The 25612-nt window shown below is 39.3% G+C and overlaps 1 protein-coding gene across 4 annotated transcripts in view; it reads right to left on the bottom strand.

Moving 5' to 3' along the window:
- GADL1 (glutamate decarboxylase like 1) overlaps window positions 1-25612 on the bottom strand; it is a 188894-nt gene that overhangs the window by 100811 nt on the left and 62471 nt on the right. For all 4 annotated transcript variants that reach the window (XM_082664715.1, XM_082664716.1, XM_082664717.1 and 1 more), the window contains exons 9-11: window positions 24448-24564; window positions 18758-18822; window positions 18403-18484 (exon numbers count right to left, since the gene is read on the bottom strand). In XM_082664715.1, the coding sequence (XP_082520841.1) occupies window positions 18403-18484; window positions 18758-18822; window positions 24448-24564 (264 nt within the window). The remainder of the gene's footprint in view (window positions 1-18402; window positions 18485-18757; window positions 18823-24447; window positions 24565-25612) is intronic.

The following is a 25612-nucleotide window of genomic DNA, read 5'->3' on the forward strand; positions in this document are numbered from 1 at the left end:
TTCTGATCTTCCCCAGGCAACTATCAACATACCTTCTCTGTTAAAGATTATCTAAAACAGTGTTTTTCAGTCTCTGACTACAACCCACAGTAAGAAATTATTTTTCAATAGTGACAGCATCCACTCTAAAATACATGAAACTGAAACAGAAGTTTCTTGATAGAGTATCCATCACTTCTACATGAAATGCATACTGATATTTTCTATTCCATTTTATTCTCACTGTTCATTAAAAGGGAAAATAAAACCCTGATGTGACTCATAGTTGACTATATAACTTAAGACCAATTAGTATGGTGGTTCTTAACCCAAGTTAATATTAGAATTATCCGAAGAGTTTTTTGAAAAATAGCAATGCAGGGTCCTTACTCCAGATCAAAAAATCATAATCTTTGATGTGGGGTAAGGGCAATGCTATTTATTTTAAAAGCTTCCCAGGTGACCCCATTGTGCAGCCATGACTGCAAAGCACTGCTCTGATGGGTCTTCACCTTATGTTGAAAATCCTGATCTAGAAGTTTTGCTCGGCATTACATTCACATTGAATCTAGAAAACTCTAGAGGGTTGAGTTTTCACCAGAGCATATAAACCAGCCTGATTATCTGCCTTCTTTTTGTGCTGTGACTGCCAATCATCCAAGTTTTATTTGTGCGTGAATACAAGTGAAGAATGACTTTAGTCCATGCAACTAAATAAAGAGCATACAGGTTCGATATGAATAATGCTGGAGTCTTCATCGGGGGAAAATGCTCCGAGCTATGAAACATATGGCCAAGGGTTTGGTGTGGATGTGATGTGAAAAAAACCCCCCACAACCTTAATCTATTACACTTTTCAATTTGCTAGGTGTTTGTGATGGGGGACAAAGATTCACTTGTTTTTGGAAGCTTAATCATATCAACATGGATACGAGTAAACCTCACTCACTCAACTGAGATCTTGCATTACTCCCATCTCTGAGTTTCTACAATTCTACCTGATACATATCTATTGTCACCCTTCTTGTTGCAAAAGGGAGTTAAGGCAGCTTACAAAAATACGATATGGTGGGATTAGAAGAGAAAAGGAGGAAGGGGAGGCAAGACAGCAGGGAAGGTAGGAGGATGAAGGAGGTGGGGACGAGGGGGAGGGGGGGAGGACACGGGGTCCATTCCGACAGAAAAGGTGATGTGGAAACACGATGAAATGTGGAGTGACATCTGTGCACAAAAGGTACGCCAGAAGGAGAATGAAAGGGGACAGATATTTGCCAAGGTCTCAGCACACCCGGTCCCACAGGCACAGCAAAAGCGTCCAGGTGTCACTTGCTGCTTCTGAGCACTGAGTCTTGACTGTGAACTGTCAACTACATCATGCTGCCCCATGCCTCACTCATCATTCATCTGTAATTTGAGGATAATGACATTGCGTTGCATCCCACCTCCCGGGGATGGATATTCATGGCACAATGTTTAGGTGAATGTCTGGAAGAAAACATTTATTAACTCAAGACATATTTCTTCAGTCTAGATGGCTTAGTTGCCTCTCTCCAAAACAGGTGGACAGACATAGATGGAAATGAGGTCTTTCAAATTGGACAAAATGGACACCGAGCAAGTGTGCTGCTTTGGACGGGGGCTATGACAGCGATTCTACGGCAGGAGCACAATATTTAACAAAATCAATATATGTCTCCAGCTTATTGCAATGCTGTTCACAGGGGCACCTTCAGCAGCAAGGCTGCTGGCCTACATTTCTGGGAGTTTTAGCATCCTTGAGAGGTCTGGCCTCTGAGGCCTGGAGCACAGGTAAGAGATTGATTTTGCACAGGGAAATGCTACCCAGGAGGGCCATTTCTGAAACACAGTTCCCTGATTTTTGTAAAAATCCCATGAAAGGGTTGTTGGAAATTGTTGATATTACCATAACCATGGGCAATCCCACAGAAAACTGGCTTAAATAATAGTTTGAAATGAACTAGGAAGCACTTGGTAAAAACCTCTGAATAGAACCTGGGATGTAGTGAACAAAAGCATTCTTTTCCCAAAGACTCATAAAATACAGAAATGTGCTAAAACGACAAAGAATTTTCCCACTGTACACATGGACATTTGTCCACACAGAAGAATCTGTGCATTCACATGTGCCCTCAATCTGGAGAGAACAAGGAAACAAGAAATGGCATGCACAGGGTGCCCAGCACATGGCTGGCAGCATACTGTGCACTTTTGGACATTCTCTCACTCTCTAGCACTTCGTCAAAATGGGAAGTGTCTCCATTTTACAGATAAAATAATGGAATTTCAGAGAAATTATGCGACTTGTCAAAGTCACACAGGGCAGAAGCAGAGGCAGAATCTGAACACAAGTCTTGCTGGGCATCAAGGGCCCTAGGTGGAGGGAGGTATGCATTGAGAAATCGTATTTAATCCCAGAATTTCCTAGTCAAACTGTGGTCCCAGAGCGTGGGGAAGACAAAGTCCTCTCCTCTGGAGGTTCTAAATCAGGGATGGGCGAGTCTGTAAACGAGCTCTGTAAACAGCCAGAGAGTAAATATTTTCAGCTTTAGAAGCCATGGGATCACTGTCACGGCTATTCAACTCTGGGAGTATAACATGATAGTAGCCATATGGGATCCTTAAATGACCAGATCACACATTCTCCATTTCGGACTGTTTAGAACAGGTCAGAAATCAGGCAGTAACTGGGGTGAAGGCTTCACTCCGACGCTTACCCCATATCCTCAAGCCCTCGAGCAGACCTCTGCTCAGAACCTCTAGGAAGGCCCTGTGCGCTGACAGGTCCAGTGCCCAGAGGCACAGGAACTGCAAATGAACCACAGCTATCTTTCTTCTCCCGGCCTCCCCAAATCTATGAAATTGGTACAGTGATGAGGGACAGCATATCTTCTCTATGATTTTATGTAGCCTGGAACCGATGAATGACATTTTTGGTCCTAAATAATTACGATAAATGCCCTGAATGTAAATGATGCCCTGTCTCAAGGATGCCTAAAGCAATGGCGGCTTTGGGGGACATCCCCATGTGGGGAACGTTAACCCCCGCGGGTCCCCATCACTTCATTGTTAAACTCTACAGCCAAAATCAGACTCTACAGTACACTGAAGATTGCTGGCTCCATGAAGTTCACCTCCCCACCCATCAAGAGTGAGTCAATCCCACAGCACAATCTTTTTAAATTAAAGAGACATATAAAGAACTTCACTTCCCTGGAGGTTTTCCTCTTGGATTTCAACTGAACCCTTTAAGTGGAAGGCATCCTATAACTCTCATAATGGGAAAATAAAATCTGTTAAAGTGACTAACCTTCTAACACTTGCTGTTCCTACCTCACTGGTAGAAAACAATCTTTTTCTTATTATATATAAATTCCTGGTTCTCAGTAGTTCTGAAAAAAGCGATGTATTTCATTGAATTTCACTACATCTCTGGCAAGTTGGATAATGAAATGGCACAAAGACGCTGACAATACTCTAAATGAATGCATTGGTATTTCTGTGACTGGGTGTCAAGGGTTTAATCCGCACTATGGTGCTGTCTAAAACTGGTAATAAAACAGAGGAATAATATGCCAAGATAAGATCCAAAGGACATATAATAGTGACATGTGCTACTCCGTGACAAGGGCATAATGAAATGTACTGGGGAGAGAGTAGCCTTATGAAACAGAAGCCATAAACTTCTTTCTGACAACTGCTGTGAGCTAGAAACAGGCAAGATGCAATCCATCTACCTTGTTCCATTTCAGTTTCTGGACCAGGTTTAAAACTCAGCAATCCATTAGTAAGATGTCACAGCAAGAGATGGAAAACATTTATAGTACACAATTTAGGCTCTCTGCCTGGTTCCCAGGGACTCCTTACTTCCCTTCTCTCCCACAGAGATGGTCACATCACACCGTTCCCCTGCCACATCCCCGTGGTCCCAGCTTACTGGACCAGAGGTGGAGAAGACAAGGAATTTGGAATGAACACTGCGAGATCCTAATTTAGCTTGTGTTCGTCTTTTGGGTAAAGATGTAAACATCATACTGTGAAGTGCCAACTTTTACCTGTCACATGAACTTAAAAACAAATAAAATTGTTATGAATTTCAAAATGATATCACTTTGGATATGCAAAAATGATACTTCACTTTTCTTTCACTGAAATCATTTCTGATTTTGAGCTATGTTTATTTCCAATGCAAACTATTTAATCGGGTCACTTCCAGAAAAACTCAAAGCTCAAACTGAGTGATTTCTCAGACCATGCAGACATAAAACATGGGCAATCGAGATTTTTCCTCTGAGAGTTTTCCTCCTCTTACTTTTTGTTTAACGTCGTTGGGACATTCACAAATGCCGCTAAGGAGGGTTATCAGATAAAATACAAAACCACCTATTAAACTTGAATTATATACAAATTTCATATAAATTCCTAAAACCCAAAATTTTTAGTAAAAGTATTATGCCATGCAATATTTAGGATATACTTATACTAAAATATGACATGTCATTTATCTGAAATTCAAATTTCTCTGTGCAGCTTATGTTTTCAATTGCTAAATCTGCCGACTGAAGATAAGGAGGGGACATCCGTTTCTGCAGTGTGGTCACCGCTGTCCTTGTGCTGACCACCTGACCATCTCTAGCTCTTTCCAGATGCTCTTTCCTGCTTACGTCTAAAAACCTGCCTTGGGCTGTGGTTGTCAGATCACGAGTCATGCTCCTTGCTTCTTGACCCTATTTCCAGTCTCCCTTGTGCCCCCCATTCATTTTCAGTCACTTTTGGTTGCTCTTCCCACCAGCCACTGTGAAGTCTATAGGAGAACTGGGGGTATTCTCAGGCACTCTCATGCCTTGGATATACCCGCTTCCCATCTCTATTTAATTTCTGCTTTCCAGATTGACATGAGAGGTGGGGGAGAAGGGAGCCTTCCCAAATCTCTGAGCCTCACCTAGAACTTGGGCCAAGAAAGGAAAGAACCCACATATTCTATTTACAGGGAAGTTCTGTTTTTTCTTGAACCCCCTGGGTTTGCTTATTCATGTTTAATACTTGGTTCTTCTTCAAACACTCTTCTCCCCGCCCCTCCCCCTCAAACTTGAGGACTGTTTATCTGCTTGGGAAAGAAAATGCAAACTAAAAGTGGATTCTGGATGATAAGATGTCCTTTCAACTTTTGAGTTTAAAAGGTAAAAATTCGTCACTCTTGATCTCTGCTTTCATTTTGATTATCTGACTACAATAAAACAAACCAGAATTTCATAACACATCTTAAGCACTTGGAAAGTTAAAATTACTTTTATAAATCACCATTGGCTCGAAGAGTAAATCAACACTGTGATTATAGATTAATTGGGAAATAATTTAAATGAGAATACTCCAAAACAAAATTTAAGGAGCGGAGCCAAAACTGCCCTCAAATGTAAAATAACATTTTTACAGAACAAAAACATAAAGAAGCAGGAGTAAATGAATAACAATTAAATAAACAATAAAGATGTGACTTGAAAAAATAAATGCAAGAAGTGATTCTTATGGAGAGAAGATAAGGTAAGCAAACTAAGAAAAAATATTTTAAAAATTAAGACTTCAGGCAAGGATATAAGGTAAAAATTAGATGAAAATGATGAAATGATATAGATTCTACTAATATACTTGAAAATCTCAATAAAATGTATTAAATATTTGAGAAAATGTTCTTGAAATTGATCAAGCAGAGCATGAAATTCTTATCAGCTGAATAAAAATGGGAAAATAATTATCTCCCTCCAAATTTCTGAACAAGAGTTTTTTGGTTTTTGTTTTTTTTGTGTGGTACGCAGGCCTCTCACTGTTGTGGCCTCTCCCGTTGCGGAGCACAGGCTCCGGACGCGCAGGCTCAGCGGCCATGGCTCACGGGCCCAGCCGCTCCGCGGCATGTGGGATCTTCCCGGACCGGGGCACAAACCCCTGTCCCCTGCATCGGCAGGTGGACTCTCAACAACTGCGCCACCAGGGAAGCCCTGAACAAGAGTTTTATGATTGACTTTTCTCACCATTTCTAAAAGCTGATGATCTCTATGCTCTCATAATTATTCTAAAACAAATAAGACAGTTGAAAGCTGACAGTCAAAATAATCCAACCAAGATAACATGCACACATACTCGCATGCATACACACACACAGAGTAGATTAATTGTATGTATATAGAGGCCACAATCTACGTATACAAATCCATTAATACATTAAAGCAATTTACTGCAACTAAATGAGGTTAATCAGTAATGTAGAGAATCAATGAACACACATCTAACTTTGTTCAGGAGTAAAATGATAGAACTACCGTATCAGATATTTAAAAGGGATATGGTAAAATCCAATACTCATTCCTAGATCATTTCTCAGGAGGATTTATACAGAATGTATATCTTAAGGCAACTTTAATAAAATCACAAAGAAGATAAAAATGCCTTCTATTTACTATTATTACTGAACATATTTTTGGAAATTTTATCAGTGCATTATAATTGCAACTGATATGAAGCAAACAAAATATATTAGAATATTAGACAGCAAACAAAATTACAGTTATATACTAATAGTATTATATATTTATAAAATGCAAGAATAATTTGAAATCTCTCAGAACTAATATGAAATCTGGTAAGATAGCGGTGGTCATAGTTAAACAAATGAATAATTTTAAATGAAGATTTTATAAGCCCAAGTGCCTCTGTTTTTTAGATAATGAGGGGGGTAGGAATGGGTAAAGAAAGGAGATGCTAGTTATAGAAGCAAAATACACAAATCTATATCAACACAGATACAGTAACATATTAATATTCATCTATCAAGAAAATTTTAAATGATTTAACTTTGACTGGTGGGTGCGAGTAATTTTTATATTCCTCATTATGCCTGACACTATGCTATTTTGATCCTATATTGCTTTAAAAATGGAAAGAAAATACCAATAACTGATATGTTAAAGGTCACCTCTGTTTCAATTAAGTTTTCTAGACCAGCTTCTTCAGCAGCGTTGTTCTTTCACTCGATCTACATTTCCAAAACACCTGCTTTTTACCCTATTACATAAATACGGGTATTATATTTTAATCATTTGCTTAAAATTTGTTTCTTACTATCCCCTGAGTTCACTTATGATAGGGAGCGTGTCTTACTCAAGTAACACATAAGAGGCTGCACACATTTGCAAGTGGAATGAAAGGGTGAGTAAATTAACGAATGCTCATCCCCACTGGCAGCACTGAACAGCAGCTGATTATTAAAAGGCCAAAGCCTGACATATCTCAATTCTGGTAATAAAAGACTAGATGAACTCGAAATGCTCCTACGGAAAATAACAAGAAAGGCTGGAAAAAAACATAAAAACTGCATCTAATAAAAAGCAGAGCAGACCTATACAAGGCAGAAGTAAACTTCTGGAAGGTACAGGAGAGGAGTGGAGCTCAGAGGTGAGCCAGAGATGCTTCCACCCCAGGGGGATGTTCAGACTCAGAAGGGCAGCTGCGACAAGAGCTAGAGTGGGGAGATGTGAGGGAAGCGGGACTGTGGCCTCCACGTGCGGGGACCTGGAGTATCACCATCACTTTTCCTCCTAGCAGGCATTTCATGGGCTTCAGGAAACAGAGTTCAAAGGTGGTCAATGTAACGAGAGCACTAAAGCAATCTTTTCTCTTGTTTAGGACCCAAAGGTCTCCACTGGAAAGAGAGGTCAAGATTATACTCTGAAGATCCAGAGAATCTTTAAGCGTTGGTCCTGGACTGTTAATCCCCCCCTAGATGCCCAGAAAATGAAAATAAAATCCTCTGTAAAGAAAGAGAGCTTCATTTCTAGTTTCAAATTATTCCTGAAGGTAAATTTTTAAATAAAATATTCAGTAAACCCTCAAAGATTGTAAGGTACCTCTCTAGACAATGAGAGCCAGGACTCACAGACTTAAGAAACAATAGGCATAGCACTTGTGGGAATCCAGAAACTAGAGTTAGCAGAGGCAGACTGTGAATCTATGTTCAGAATGTTCATGGAGATAAAAGCTGATCTTAAAAATGTCGACAAGAACGTAGAGACCTTCTATATGTGAAAAAGATTCAATTTGATGCTACGAAACCAGAAAGACAATAATAAGGTAAGAACCCAAGGGCTAGTGTTAATAGCGGATTAGACATAGCTGAAGAGAGAATCAGTGAATTCCAAATAGGCCCTAAAAATTATCCGCAAGGAGACAAGGAAAGACAAAGTTATGAAACTTACAAACTAGAGTAAGAGAAGAAACAGTAAGAAGGTTTAATATGCATTTAATTGGAGTGCCAGAAAAGAAAGGAGACAAGGTCGATAATTAAATGGAGAATTTTTAAAACTTATGAAACATGTCAATCTTCAGATTCAAGAAGCACAATGGAGTCTAAGCAAGAAAAACCAAACAAAATATATATTAATAACATTATAGATAAATGGAAGAAAATTAAAGAAAGCTAGAAAATCTTAAAGGAAGCCAAAGAAAGAAGTTATTTTGCCACCAAAGGAATGACAGTTAAGTAGTTAACTTTCTAATACACAATGCCAAAAGACAACAACAAAAGTCATTAAAGTTCTAAAGGAAAATTCCTGACATAATTCTATTCCCAGAAAAAATGAAATAAAGACATTTTCAAAGAAGCAAAGTCAAATAGAGTATGCCACTTTTTGATTCATTAAGAAATTCCTAAATATGATCTTCAAGAAAAAGGAAAATTATACCAGATGGCACCTCTGGGACATAGCAAGCAATGAAGACATGTACACAAAAATGTTCATAGCAGAATTTTGTAAAAGCCCTGAATTAGAATAACTCAAATGTTCATCAACAGCAAAATGGATAATCAAATGGTGATTTGCTCATATGGAATAGTATAAAGCAGAAAATGAATAACCCTGTGATTGTGCAACTCGTGAATGAATCTTACAGACGTAAGGTAAGTTTGAGTAGCAACAAAGCCAACCCAAAAAATACATACTGCGTGATTCCATTTACATAAATTTCAAAAAGGCAAAAGTAAACTAATTATTTGAGAATGCATAACTACAAAGCAAAACTAAAGAGAAAAGTTAAAAAGTCAGTAACAGAAGGAGCACATAGGGGATTTCTGGGTTTCTGTTCTTTGTTTTAATGTGTGGGAATCACCTGATTATTCTTTTTATAAAAATAAATTAAATAAATGCATTTCATGCATATTTTATATTTTCCTTATATTTCATAATAATTAATTGAAAAAATATCAATATCATCTAAACTCCCAAATAGCCCTTAGAATGAACTACCAGAGAAGATTCTAATTCCTTTTGCAATTAACAAAACTTCCTAAATTATGATTTTCCATCAGCATCATAGTGACCTAAAGGCAAGTATGTTTGCTGAGTAAATGCACGTGTGCTTGCATGCACGAGTTGTATGTAACTTCAATATATAAAATATGGCAATTATTTTAGTTTCTGTTTTTCTACTCAGTCCACAATTAATTCCTTTATTATATGACAGTAACAATTTCTGTACAAATTAGTGTCTAAGTACAACAGCTAAAAATCTATATAAGATGAATCTATATTTACCACCTCTGAGTCATCTATAAAATTAAAATACTTCTCTTATTCACATGCACTTGTATCTGCATTTTGAATTGCCATGGAAGAAAAACCCACAAAAAAATGGACTCCCTGAAATTATTTGGCCTTGAAACAGCAAAGCTAGAAAGCCTAATTAGGAGTGTCAGATATGTTTTTAGATATCTTCCTTGGAAAACAACAAATATGACAGCTAGAAATGTGCAAAGGAAAACAAATGGAACGATTTATGCCAAGAAGTCAAAAGGGCCTCAAGCATCACACCAGAGAGTAGAAATAGAAGAGAAAGCCTTGCTGTAGTGAGTTAATAGTAAAAAATAAAATAAAGGCAAAAGGCAGATGCTTAGAATATTTAAAAAATGCTAAAATCGAATTTTAGCCTACCCACTGAGGCAGGTGTAGCTTGCTACTTATGGCATGCATTTTTCCATTAGCTTCTTTCCAGGTTTTCTTTTATGCCCTAATCCTCATGTTTCTTGTTTTTTTTTTAGACTTTAACTTATGTAATATTCCTATATTATGGGACCCTAATCAGTTTTGTTATAAGGTAAGATAGAGAAAATTCCATCTGTAAGTAGGATCTTCTCTCTGGGATATTTTTCAACTGCTAGTTTTTGTGGAATCAGAGATGACAAAAGGACACAAAGGTAGAATTTCCTATTTCTTCCCTCTTGGTCATTTCTTAGCAAATCTGAAGTTTTCTGTGATGAATGGCAGAGAAGCAAATGTTGCAGTCCCATAGACATAGGATGGCTGTTATGAAGAACGAATTCTTCACCTGGAAGGATATCAGAGAAATTCCCATATTCTTCGGGTTCTCCAGAAATAGACCAGGCAGATGATATTAAATGCAACCACGGGCAGCACCCCAACTCATTCAAGTCAAACTGATGAAATAAATGTAGCTCAATCAGTAGGACCAGGTGGAAGCCACCCAAAGGTTTGAGGGAACTCAGGGATGAAATTGGAAAACTGTTGGCCAAGATGCTTGATCTAGCATTACAAACAGCCACCACCGTTACCCTGGCAGATTGTGAATGTCATTCTGTTCATTAGAAGGGGTCAAGAGAGGACCCGGGAGCCCTGGAAAAGCAAGCTTCTCTTCCGCTTGTCCAGTATCCAATAAAGCACAGCATCATTAGACACTGAAACAAAAATAACTTTCTAGGGGAAAGACAATATGGTTTCTGCAAAAAGGAAAGCATGAGTCACTGATTTATTATTGGTCTCTGAGGCATGTAGATAAAAGGCCAAACGTTGGCACAGTTTAGGGTAGACTTTTTCTAATCACCAACATGAAATGGGATGTAAGGAGATAATGGACATCTCAAACCATATGGATAAGACAAGCAATTTCTACACCCCCTCAAAAAAAAAAAACCTCTATGAACTAGCAAGAAGGGATGCTCTGAGACTTGAAAGAGATCAGGTTGTGATGATAAAGGATCTACTGCAGGTAACAAATTTAAAATATTACCATTTGATAGTATTGGAAAAAGATACAAAGTAAGTTCACTCCAGGAAACCTTTTTATTGAGCATGAATCGAGTGTCAGGCTTTGTACTAAGTTAGTGGGAGTACAGCAATGAATAGACCCCTTCTGCTCTCCAGTAACTCACAGTCTACCATATAGATGATTCCAAGAACCAAGGGATAGGTTCTCTGCTGGGACTTGTGCCCATTTATGACATGATGGCAACTATTGACTGGAATCACATAGTACAATCATGATCATGCAATAACACATCCCTCAGAGCTGCAGTTCACCAAGGAATTAATATACTAGGCTATATGATGCATGGTTCTAAAACAAAGTTACTAGGCTATATGATGCATGGTTCTAAAACAAAGTACAAATCCCCTTGTTAAAATTAATGACAATTGCAATATGAACCCAGTAAATACTAAAACCCAATTTATTGGTTTGTTCAGTGGAGAAAGATATGATGGGTTTTGAACACAAGCAATTCTAACATTAATTATTATCACTCTTTACCTCATGGGGAAGGAAAGCAGACACTATACCATGTGAAGTTTTTAAAATGTGATGCATTTTATATATGCACAAATTTCCAAAAGCCTCATGAAAAAATTAACTTTTTTCATTATAATTTTAAAAAAACAGCAATTAAAAAGAAAATGGGCTATTTACCAACCACGAATTTGTTGAGCTCTGCCAGTGTCATGAAATTCTCAACCTTGCTGAAAAGCTGAAGAATTTTCTGAGCTCAGGCAAGAGTCTCCAAGATCTGCAGAATAATTTTGGCAGCCTCAAGCCCAGGAGACTGATGTCTCTCCTTCAAGTCAAATGCTTGTTTTTTTCTAATCAGTTTTAAACACTGACCTTCCCCCTTTTCTGTTCCATTAGCTAGGAGGCTGTCATTCCAAAGAAATGTATAATGTACGTGTGTAGGGGAAGTGTGAGTGTTCTCTGGAATGAGAGAAAATAAGTTTTTGATGATCAGATTGTTCAGTATTTTCAAACCATCTAACAGCACTTCCATAGGAACTCCATGAAGAAAAATGAGAGCTGAAAAAGAAATCCTCACCAAAGCAGACATAGTTTGTCCTAGTTTCTCTGATAAGCCATGTTCTCTCCCTTTTTTATTTTCTTGCACATTTTTTTAATGGCATATAATAGTTTTCCTTCGCAATGTCAATGATCATTCAGGATAGAAATTTAAGTGGGTCTGAGAGAGAACACATTTCTCAGGTGTGGTATCCCAGTGAAAAATTCCCGCCTTCTCTTGGGGAACCACACTGGGAGATGGTATGAGTCTCCTTTTCTATTTTTTCTCCATGCATAGCAGTGCCAGGCCCACAGTATACCTTCAATGAGTGTATACTGAATGAACTCCCTGCTCCTCTTCTCCCTGCTACGTCTTCAAAAGAAAAACTGGGGGCTTCCCTGGTGGCGCAGTGGTTGAGAGTCCGCTTGATGATGCAGGGGACACGGGTTCGTGCCCCAGTCCGGGAAGATCCCACATGCTGCAGAGCGGCTGGGCCCGTGAGCCATGGCCGCTGAGCCTGCGCGTCCGGAGCCTGTGCTCTGCAACGGGAGAGGCCACAACAGTGAGGGGCCCGCGTACCGCAAAAAAAAAAAGAAGAAAAACTGGGACCATCCTGAGCCTCCTCTAGACTGAAGATGAAAGGGAAAGAATTCCAAGTCTATCTCCAAAGCCTCACATTTGAAACCTAGGTAGCCCAGAATTGCATGTCAATACCTCCAGCTAAAGAAGATCCCTGAGTAGGAGGAGATACAGTACATCACTGGATAAAATGAGAAGGAAAATGGTTACATGTCTGTAAGTATGGGTGCATAAATGCCTTGCCTGTCAAATCAACAAAGCTAAAAACCCTTGCTATGTCAAAAGCTAACACACACACACACACACACACACACACACACACACACACACACATACACACTCTGCTAGTGAGAAGGCAAGCAATTTTTTAGAAGGGAAATTAGGAAACAAGTATAAAAGAGCATCATGAAAGGTGATCATGGCTCTTCGACTTCTAAGAATTTATTCTAAGGGAAAAATAAAGGATACGCCCAAAGATTTAGCCTCAAAGGTGGCAGCCACATCTATATTAGCCCCAAATCATTTGTGTACTTTGTTTTTGTTTTTTGCGGTACGCGGGCTTCTCACCGCTGTGGCCTCTCCCGTTGTGGAGCACAGGCTCCGGACGCACAGGCTCAGCGGCCACGGCTCACGGGCCCAGCCGCTCCGCGGCATGTGGGATCTTCCCAGACCGGGGCACGAACCCGTGTCCCCTGCATTGGCAGGCGGACTCTCAACCACTGCGCCACCAGGGAAGCCCCTATTAGCCCCAAATCAAAACAATCTAGTTGGTCAGTGGTAAGGAGGTAGTCTAGTTAATTATCAAATATCAAAATGATAGAACACCATGCGGCTATGGAAAATGTATACAATGCATATTGACGTGGAGCAATGTTCACAATTTTGTGAAACAGAAAAAGCATGCTAAAATCAAAATAAGTTTTTATGTTAGATAAATACATATGTGTAAATTTAAATATATAAATATGCCTAAGAAAATATGCATCTTCAGATATTTGTAAAGGGCAACTTTTTTCTTCATCCTTCTCCTTATCTGAATTTTCTGATTCTGGTCTATGATGTAGGTGAATTACTTCTGAAATAAACATATAAAAATGGACATAATAAAAAAAAATCTTTAGTATCTACATAGTTTTTCTAAGAAAAAAATGTCCCTTTAATTATCTATAGTTGCTAGGTTAAACAGGAAATCCTTGTGAGTTAATATTGGATGATGATGATAAGTAGAAATAGAGAGGAATTATTTATTCTCAAAAAGTCATCTGATTAGCATTTTTCATGTTCTCATATATCTGTTAGATTTTTTTTTAACTAAATAGTTCTGCCAATAAACACTAAAAGTCAAAAAGCCAATACTGAGATTTTTCTCCATCTATGCATCTGATTCTTAGACGTATTGCCTTTTATTTTAGATCAAAGCATCAAAATTGTCTTTGATCCAAAGCAACCATGTAGTCCCAGCATTTACATCTGAAGTCAACCTATTTATAATCACAGATTTTTTTAAATCCCTGATTTTCTTTTTATCCCTATCATGCAGAGTGTCAGTGACAGTATGACTTGGAGAGCAACAGCTCTTTGTTTTGGAAGCAGTCTTCTTTATGGATACAGGAAATTGAAAATGTGAACAAACACCACCAGCTAGTCAGTCAGCATTGTGAAGGCTGGGGCTTTGAAGGTACAATTAGGGAACTGGTTTTTCCCTTAACAGAAGTATGTTCACTAAGTAATTTGCTTTCTTTTAACTAGAGTTACCCCCTTCCATTAACTGGAGAAGTAAGTCCAGATTAAAATCACTATTCATCAATTGCTTGCTGGAGGCACACTCAAGCCTTGTGTTAGGACTAAGGCAATAAAGCTCATCAACTAGCATTTTAATCATTGTTACCTCAGAGCTCTCAGAAGGAATAATTTGGGGTAGGGGAGAAAGTGGAAACTCCTAGTTACTGCTGATATGAAATCAGATATTTCTGAGGATTTTAAATTTACTGAATCATTCATTTTTTTCAGTGGATTTCTATTTTTTCCTCGTTCAGTGAGTACTTGCTAGGCACGCGGGATACAGTGGTGAATATAATGACATGGTCCCTATCTATATACAGCTTACATTCTAAGGGAGGGAACATTAATACATGAGAAATCATAATTAAAAATTGTGATGAGCACTTTAGAGGAAGGGAATGGGCTCTGAGAAGGAATCATGGAGAGATGACAGTTACTTGGGTGAGTCAGGAAACTCCTCCTTAAGGAAGTGATACTCAAGCTTTGACACTAAGACAGAGTCACACTCCTCCTAATATGTTTCTATCTATTTCATTAGCATCACCCTGTCCTGGTCCTTCTACTGTCTCCCTGGCCATTCCAACTCAGCTTTCTCACTGCTGGTTCCTCCTCTTCTAAACTCAGACTCTGAAGTTTTTCAGGCCTAAGATCTCCAACCTCTTCTCACTACAAAGTTCCTCCCAAGGCAAGCCATTCCACTTTATGACCTCAAGCATCATCTGCATTCAACAATCCCCTAATATATTTTTCCAGCCCAGAACACTTTTCCTAGCTTTGGATCCATATGTCAACTGCCTACATGACACCTTCACTTGCATACTGCACAGGAGTCTCAAATTTAACATAGCCCATGCTAAATCAAGATATTTCCCTGTGGAATCTTCTCTTCCTTCAGCAATCTCCATCTCCCTACACAGGACCATTCACTCAGTTGCTGTATCACTACTCAGGGAGTCAACCATGATACCTGCTTCCTCCTCATGTCCCATGTATAACTGGGAATTCAGCCTGGTCTAGTTGATAGCTAAAATATATCTTGAATTTTATCACACTTTTTCCATACCCTACCATTATCTTGTTTGGATACTGCAAGTCTTTTCTCATCCTGTACCCATTTTTTCCCCCTTTCAATTCATTGTCTTAAATGAAAATCTTTTCTGATTATTCCTTGCTTTTAAAATTCTTCCATTGTTCTGAACATCGAATCATTAAAATGGTTTCTAAGACCCTGCATGATCCATCCACTGCTTAATCTTTTAGTCTCATCTCATACTGGTCTTAGCATTACTCTCTGTACTTCAGCAACTATGAACCTCTTTCAGTTCCTAAAATTTAAAAAAGGACCCTCCTTTCTTAAAGACTTTGCACATGCTGCCCCTTCCATCTGGAACTTCTCAGGTGTCCCTGCTTTGTAGTCTGAGTAACACACTGTTCTCTGTCTCAGATAAGAGTGCATTTGGCTTCAAGTAACAGATTACCCAGTAGAAGTAGTTTTAGCAATAAAGACACTTATCATACATATCACAAAAATCTGGAAGTGGGCACTTCCATACTAAGTGCAATATTTCAAAACTCTTATCCAAGACTATGCTCTGCCATTCTGTGAATGTTCACTTTTTAATTTAGGGTCATTGCCTTATGGCTACAAAGTGGCTGTCAGAGCTCCCTATATCATGGTCTGACACAACAATGGTTCTGCATTCATGGTAGAAAAGGGAGCAGAAAGCTCTCCTCTTGGGTATAGCACCTCTACCAGAAACTAAAACCTTTGTTTCACATTTCTCCCTCATCATAGTGGCCATATTTGTGTCATATAGTGACTCTTAGCTGCAAGGGGGGGGCTCGTTAGATGAGCATCAGGAAAGAGAAGGAAGTAAGTCAGGACGGCTGGTGAATATATAATCAACAGTGTTCAACACGGTCTTCAGAGCACTTACCAAAATAGTAATCAAACAATTCAATATGCACACTTTGTTCACTGTCTCCTCCGTGAGATTATAAGCTCTTTGACTACGGGGAACGTGTCTGTTTCTAAGCCCAGCATCAGTACTGCGCCCAGCCTATGTAGGAGTCAGTTGGCAGTGGTAGAATGAATAAAAGTACGAAAGAAAACAACAGAGGCAGAAAATAGGTACAAAAGGGACAGAAAACTGCCTACACAGAACTTAAGCCGATGATCATATCTCATACCTCACGGTTCAATTCTGCATTCCAGGTAATTTGAAAACAGTCTTTCATAAAAAAAAGGCCCACAACAGTGAGAGGTCCACGTAACCAAAAAAAAAAAAGGCAACTTTTGAAAGTGCTCCATTCTTTGCACCATGAATGCAATTTTCCTAATCTGTTAATTCCTGCCATGTGAGTAGACATGGGTGCTATAGTTTGCATTGAGATCCAGGAAAGAATTCTTCAAAAAAATTATTTTAACCACTGTTATATAGCGTTAGATGATCCAGAAAATTTTAAATTGCCTCAAGGACATGAATGTAAATCAATTCTTAGCTAAATCACTCCAAATATCATTCAACAAGAAAAATTTATAAAAGCTAGAAAGTTATTTAAAAGAATAGTCATAAAATTTGGGGTCTAAATTTTCCACTCCTGAGAGCATCACACTAACAGATAAAGATGTCATTCAGATTATCCGATTAGGGAGAAAGCAGATGTAAAATGTCTGGCACATAAAGGATGCTTGGCATGTTTTTGTTCTTATATCTAGACCACAGGAAAAGCTGGGTTTACTCCTAACTCTTTCATGTCCTATATATGTAACTGTGGGCAAGTTGAATATGTTCTTTGATTCATAAATGATATAGTAATCTTTAACCACCTTTCAGTCATAACATGCTGTCACTCTACTATTGAAAAACTTAGATGAATAGAAGTTAAATGGCATTGAATGCAGTCCATAGTAGCCTACCTAATAAAACATGAAGGAATAGATTCCTATTTCCAAGAGTCTCTCTATCTACAGATGCAGAATCTGTTCATAGTTTCTGACGGACATCCTGTTTGGTCATCTCAAAACACAAAAGGCATCAACATGTAAATATCACAAAATTTTTTTAAAGAAAGTTGTAACCATCCACACATACGAGACTAGATTTCAGGTTTTAAATATGGTTGTCATTTGAAATAAAATTCCTTAAAAAGAGAAAATGACTTTAGCATTGGCAAAGGGAGTCCCCTAAGAAAAAAATGTAAACAGATGGCTGAGAAAGATCACCCACATGCTGCACACAGATCTTGAGGAGGCATTTCTAAGAATGAAGTGGCACTTCCCAGCCTGGGCCACGTCCCACAAGGATCCTTATTTAACCCAGAGAAAGCATAGGGTTTCTACCTCTAACCAAGAGGAACTGCAGCCTGCTTGCCTCACAGCAATCCAGACTAGTTTCCAGCTCTCCCCAGTGTTCCAACAGAAGCTAAGTACCAACCACTTGAGAGAGGCAATCCCCTAATAAATCAGGGTTTGATGATCAGCCCTGAACCAACATCTTCCCATATAAAGGGGCTGTTAAGCCCCAGCTAAGCATATTAAGCATTCAATTTAATGTATGACACACATCTGCTCTCCTTTCTCAGGGAGGAGAAGTTTCAAGATAACTTAAATCCTGGACTTAATCAAGGGGAAAAAATATCTTGGCAATGTTTAAAACTGAGTTTAAAAATATAATCCAAATGAGGGCGAGAGAGACCATTTTGCTGTAAGTAGTAAGATTATATAATACCTAAATCAAATACACAACATTACCTGAGCAGAAGCACTTGTTTCTTTTACCTGGGTCTATTCAACTTTCCTTTCGATTCCATCAACATTTACCAAAGACCGTCATCTACCTCTGGCCCAAGGTATAAAATACAAGCAAAAATGGGTCCTCTGAAAATATGGTAATCTGCCCCCCTCCATGCCTGATGAAGGCCATAAGAGGAAAACTCACAGATTTGTCTTTTACAAGGAAAGCACAGCACTGAATCCCAGCCATCAGCATCTTGTGTGGATTCCATGCCACAGAATCAGCCCTGTTATGTTAAACAAAGAAAAAAACAGGGTAGGGAGGGGAGACTCAATTAGTTTCTACTGGTGGGAAGAATGCTGGTACATTCAGTATTCACGTCCAAGTTAGTGCTCCAAAGGATTCCTTGTGTGAGCGGTTTAAGGAGTTTGGGATTTTTTTAAACCAAAACAATTCCTTAGTTTTTTGCCTGTTTTCAAAATGTCACTTAATTGGGCAAAGGCCAAAGAGAGTCCCTAGCCTAAATAAAAGGCACTGTGACTGGGGAAACTACATTTACCTGTGGATGCCGTGCAGAAGCTTGCGGTGCTTCCTTGACATCAAGGCTGAGCCACCCCAGGAAGCCTGTTGAGATATTTATATAACCAAAATGATGTTATTTCAATGGTACTTGTTTACCAGCCAGTTGTTATTTGATGCTTTAAGTCGATGTTAACCAACGTGGACTCTAGGAAATTTTGATCACTGGCTCTACCCAGGCGATCAGAACCTCATCACAATAGATGGTCCCCCACTGACGCTTAGGAGTTAAATTCCCACACTATAAGGAAATTGGTGTAGTACTCATTGAGTTGCCTGTGGACAAAGAGAAGTGTAAAAGACACAGTCCATATCCTCTCAAATCTTAGAATCTAAAATAGACAATAGCCCTTCAGTGTTGACATTCTACCATACACGATGTACAAGTGCTGATCATGAGACATGGCTTCAGGAAAGGAAATCCCAGAGTCAATAAGTCTGGAGGAGAGGGAGGAAGAATCAATGTGAGAAATAAGAAAGTCAGTTTGGTACTTGAAATCGAGCAGACTTGTTGTGAGGGAATATGAGGGGACCAGCATGGGAGATGTTGAAAGCTCTCCATGGTTATTTAAACTGCACAACATTGTACTGAGAACAGAGTTATCATCATGTCAATTTTTTAATAGAAAAACTAAGGTTTGGAGGTTATAAAATTTCCAAGGTCTCATAGGTAATAAAAATCAGGTCTGAGAGACAAAAGTCCATTCTTTTTTTACACTAACATCATATCTTAGGGAAGGTGACCAATTGGCCCGATGGTAGAACTCAGCATGGAGAATTGAGGTAGGAGGGGAGTTGCCTAGCAGAATTTTAAAAGGCAACCCCAATGAACATGTACCCCAATGTTCATTGCAGAGCTATTTACAACAGCCAAGACATGGAAGAAACCTAAATATCCATCGACAGATGAATGGATAAAGAAGATGTGGTTCATATATATTGGGTTGGCCAAAAAGTTCGAACTTTTTGGCCAACACACTACAATGGAATATTACTCAGCCATAAAAAAGAATGAAATAATGCCATTTGCAGCAACATGGATGGACCTAGAGATGATTATACTAAGTGAAGTAAGTCAGACAAAGACAAATATCATATGATACCACTTAATATGTGGAATTGGAAAAAAAATGATACAAATGAACTTACATAACAAAACAGAAATAGACTCACAGATATAGAAGACAAACTTATGGTCACCAAAGGGGAAAGGAGGGGAAGGCTAAATTAGGATGTTGAGATTAGCAGATACACACTACTATATATAAAACAAGTAAGCGACAAGGACCTACTGTATAGCACAGGAAACTATACTCAATATTTTGTAATAACTTATAATGGAAAAGAATCTGAAAAGAATATATATATATAATATGTATGTATAACTGAATCACTTTGCTGTACACCTGAAACTAACACAACATTGTAAATCAACTATATTGCAATTTTAAAAAAAGATCTTTCTAAAAACTTTATGCCCCAAACTTTGACCTTGAGCATTCTAATATGACTATAGTGAGTATAATAATTTAATTCAAGAAATATTTATTACATATCTAAATAGACTGACACTGAGATAAGTGCTAGAAATACAACAGTAAATAAAACACTGAAATAATAACTCAAAAAGAAAGGTAAGGAAGAGCCCAATATCATGCAGAAAGAAATGGCAAGATTGTGTGCACCATGGATGTGAAGGAGGAAGTAAGTGAGAGGTCTCCACGATCCTCAGAGTATTAAAAAGCTGAGCCCAATGGTGGACAGTAAAGAGTGGCCTTAAGAACAGCTCTCTCATTCAGGGCTGTGCCCAGGGGCCAGTGAGCGAGTCACCCAGGGTGCACCCTTCAGCTCACTCGCAGAGTTGGACTCTTGCATGGCCCTGGGCGTGAATGCCTCCTTAAATTTTCAAATACCAAACTGCCTTTCTTATTTCTCACATTGATTCTTCCTCCCTCCCCTCCAGACTTACTGACAATGGGATTTCTTTTCCTTTCCTTATTCTCAGCTCTCCTCTCCTTTGCTCATAACACCTACCTGTCCAATGAACCCTAGGAACCTCACTTGCCTCACCTTAGTCCCAGCCCTGTTTCCAGGGACTAGACTCTCCAGTGACCCCATAGGGTTCCCAAAGGTTTGTGGGCCGAAGGTGGTGTGCAGGCGAGTTCCAAAGATGCCCAGATAAAGGACTGATGGTCAGGATTGTCAGTCAACTCCCCTTGCTGCTGCCCTCTCCGTCCCACCAGAGTTCATGATGGACCATGTGTGACCAAAGCTGAGTTATGGAGGCAGCTGCCCTCAGCCTCTGGGAAAACGTGATCTGAACCTGCTAACTGAGGCTCCCCAGACCTGGGGTTTGAGAACTTGACCCTCAGGAACATGAAGATGACTTACATATTAGGTTCTTTTACTTCTCTTATATCCCTAAACTCCAAGTTGCCTGCTTTTCTCAATCTTTTTAACCCCCAACCGCATTAAGAACCTACCAGGGGCAACTAGGGGAAGGATTAATCAGTAAAGCTCAGCCACGCCCATTCACTCTCACCCTTTCCACCTGCCCACTCACACACCTGCCCTCACTGGTGCCTCCTGCACTGGCCTCTGCCTCTTCTTCCTCCTCAAAAAGTAGACAACATTCTGCCAATCTTAGTGAGCTGGATTGAAGTTTTAAAATCACATGAACTCTTTCAAGGCATTAGTTTACTGGTTTACAGTGTGGTAGGCAGAGTTAGAAGCAGCTCATCCACAAATGTATTCCACAAAAGAGCTGAAAGGGGAAAGACGACGTGCCTGATGCCAATGCCCTACTTGTATTGGCTTCGCTCCATAACCCCCTCACTCCAGAGCTCGCAACAACATCGAACCAACGGATGTCATTATTGAGCTATGAGCCAGACACCATGAGTACCATTTTACTACGTTTTTCTCTTCAAGTAATTAGTTAATAATTTAATTGTAGAGCCAATCTTGAATGGGAAGTGGAGGCAGGGTGGAATGTAGAGATGGCAGCCCCTAAAGCCCATGATTTTAAATACAGTGTTTGTCACCTCCCCCGGGACTTGGGATGGAGTGTGGGTGAGACACCGTAGGAAGGGTTGCTGGGAGGGTGAGGTTTTGCAGTGGCCGCAGCCTCTGCTTCAGAGAAGAGCTGGACCAGCCCTGAAATCCTGGTCTCAGGCAGAGGCTGGGATAACATTGACTCTTGCAGATACAGAATAATCCTGGAGGCAAAATATTCTAACACAGCTGAAATTTTTCTTATTCTGTTGTTCAAAAATACATTGTAATTAACCAAATTTCAGACACTATCGGAGGTAAGAGTACCACTTTTTTGTGGATTGCTAAGAAAGAAAAAAAAATGACATCAACATACCAATTAGGTATATTAAAAATGTAAACAAAATATGTGTATCTTAGAAATAATAAGATATGGTATATATGCCGGGCAACCTGGTTTTATGGAAAACGCAGAAGACCAAGCAATTCTAATTACATTTTTAAAAAGAAATCAAGTAAATGCCAGTTTTTAATATTTTAAAGGATCTTTAAAATACCCTTTAGAAAATTTCAGGACTTCCCTGGTGGCACAGTGGTTAAGAATCCGCCTGCCAATGTAGGGGAGACGGGTTCGAGCCCTGGTCCGGGAAGATCCCACATGCCGTGGAGCAACTAAGCCCATGCACCACAACTACTGAGCCTGCGTGCCACAACTACTGAAGCCCATGCGTCTAGGGCCCGTGCTCCGTGGCAAGAGAAGCCACTGCAATGAGAAGCCTGCACACCACAAGGAAGAGTAGCCCCCGCCCACTGCAACTAGAGAAAGCCAGTGTGCAGCAATGAAGACCCAATGCAGCCAAAAAAATTCGAACAGGCCAAAGTAATCACTGTAATTTTACTAATTTTTACCTGTAAAATTAATAAACTACCCTTGGTATATGAAGTTTCTTCAAGAGAAGTTATATGCTTCTGCATAAAATTTTATCAACAGAATGATGTCTGCAATATTAGAGGATGAGTGAGTACTGTCTCAATGTTAGAGCTAATTTCTTTAATAAGTCATATAAACAGTTGTCAAATTTAATCTAATACTACAGACATTCAACTTGAAGCTTATTATATGCAAATAGAACAGTTTGCGTGGCTTAAATATTCCCTTATAAAAGTGTTTTCTTCAAAAATTCAACCTTTGATTTTTAGAAAATCTAGAGAGGTTTTCATTCACATCTTACAAATCACAATTCTTTCTAAGCCCCATAAATCTCTTAATATCATTCCCAATTTGGAAACTGCTGTAGTTACTCTGTTTTACATAAACCATATAATCTATATTTGATGTTTCTTTTATGAGAGTAGAATTTTTAAGTATAACTGCTCATATATTTGATTTTGCCCCTATTTCCACAGTCACAAAAGTACTCACTTCATATTATCTTTCAGGACATACTGTATTATTATGCTTCTAAGTTTATAAAAATCAATAAGATATAAGTTGAAATGTGAACAGATACAGATACTATAATCCCACTTAAAGAAGTCACAAATAATCTACCTGATGTATTGCCATTGGCTTACTAATCAAGCCTATAACTCTAGTGAGCTTTATATTACTACTTCTGCTTTTACCAAATATTAGCATACATTTAATGAAAGCTTTGAGTTGCTGAAAAATTCTTTTGATATTATATCATAGAAACTTTACCTTGAAAGCATAAAATCATCCAAACTATAAAATTATGTGCAGGCATATCCCCCAAAGAAATGCTCAGTTACCTAATGTTCAGTAAGTCAAAAAAATTGTCCTTTCTTTTTCTGATAAGGAGGACACAAAACCACTCACTTACTGGAGGAAAGTTCCTCTCAACTGCAGGTTCAACAGTTCCTTCTACTGGGTTGAATCAAACTAATTAACTGCTATTTTCACACACACACAAAGAAAACCAAAATGCTCAACAAGCATTCATAACTGGCTGAATTCAACTTTTTAACCTTAAATAAGTAGAATTGTTAAGAGTTACTTTTAATTTAGGACAACAATTATTATGAACAACCCTAGGACCTCCAAAACTAATTAGAAAAAAAAATGCCAACCCTTTAAGTTAGAAAATTGTGAAGAATATAAGTTATCTCAATCCCTCTCCAATAGTTATCTATGATAGATCCAGATAAAACCTGTTTTAATTATGGCATGCAATGAAGTCATGCAGCCTTTTGCATTTTCCAGCTGATTGGAAGCACAGAATGTTAGAGCTAGAAGATCCTTTATTGACCACGTCAGTCATTTCCCTCTTTACAGATGAAACCAAAACCCAAACAGCTGGGGTCACAATGAAGAGGAGGCAGATTCGAATCCAAAACCAGCCTCTCGACTGCACAGTAGGAAATGTGTCCCCCACACAGTGTTGCCTCAGTGACAGTAGATCCAAGGGACCAAAGAAATGATTCAGGACAGAAGAGGAAATCTGGAAAACTAAGACAAAATGCGCATCAATGCAGGATCTTCTTCTTTATTACCTAACAGGAAACAACACATTTATTTCCCCTAATTAGAAATATACATTTAAATACAACTAGCTGGGGACCTCACATTTAGTTACTGGGAATACGAAAAACTTCCCACCAAAGCTGCAAAAAGGCTAGAAAGTTTAACAGATATGCACACCCAGATGAACTTACATCCACGTGGAGCCAGAGGCCATGCCTCTCGCAGACGTCCGCTATCTCATCCAGAGGATCGAAGGCCCCCAGTACGGTGGTACCAGATGTGGCACAGACAAGGAATGGAGCTGCACCCTGTGAGAAGGACCCACACGTGAGAATTATAAGAATCATCATCGTCACCATTAAATCTGTGCTGCAGTAGGTTGGTAAACACAAGGGTTATACACCCAGACATTTATCTGGTTTCTTTGGAGATAAACATTCATTGAGTGAGTGTTGTTTACACTTCTCCATCACATGGCCTCTAGTCACTATAAATAGGCTAAAGAAACAGAAAATGCCATGACAATAGTATCCTTTGTCCCAACTCCACATGCATCCTTATTCTCTTTACTCTCATTTTCTTTATTAGTCTTTTCTGTTCTCTAGCTTTTCTGGATAGAAGTGAATAAACTCAACCTCCACAGCAAACTGGCATCCTGTGTGACTCCTAACTCCTTCCCAGGGAGACTCATCGGGGCCTCCCTAACACCTCCAAAATAAGAAGGAACAGGACTGGAAGACAAACAGCCAGCTCCAGGAGCAGACCATGCAGCCTGTCTGCTTGTCACCTGGTAAAGTAAGAGCAGCTACAAGGCAAGGGATGTAATCAGGTATAAATTTGGCGTCAGAGGGGATGTGGTAACCTCATTGGGATACACTCCCCCAAACGGGTGCTGCCACAGAGAAAGTCATTAGAATGTGCTGGAAAAGAGAACCTGCGTCTTTCTGCCGTAATTTTCCCTCCTCATCCAGTCCATGGCTGCATCTTGCGGAGAGAGCAGGTACCCGTGAGAAATGGGAGGAAAGGGAGAATGTGGGAACAAGTGCAGAGATGAATGGTAATTCCAGCCGAGCGAGCCAGGCACCCTGGTCCCATGAGGGATTTTGTGGCAGCCATGTAGAAGACAGTACACGAGGTTGTTTCCAGATAGATCCATCCCAACATGTTGGCAGAGGTGTGTTGCTCTCTTTGGAAGTGCCATGAGGGGAAAATTTGCAGACAAAGGTGGTGATCAGGAGAGCAAGTAGAATCCTGATTCTAGAGCACAAGAAGTCAGTGACAAGAATACTTACTTGCAGAGAAAGAGTCAAAGTCATTTTAGGATGGAGTCATTTTTCCCTCAGTTTTATCGTGAAA

Source organism: Grampus griseus (genome assembly GCF_964374135.1).
Source record: "Grampus griseus genome assembly, chromosome: 10".
In the NCBI taxonomy this organism is placed as follows: Eukaryota; Metazoa; Chordata; class Mammalia; order Artiodactyla; family Delphinidae; genus Grampus; species Grampus griseus.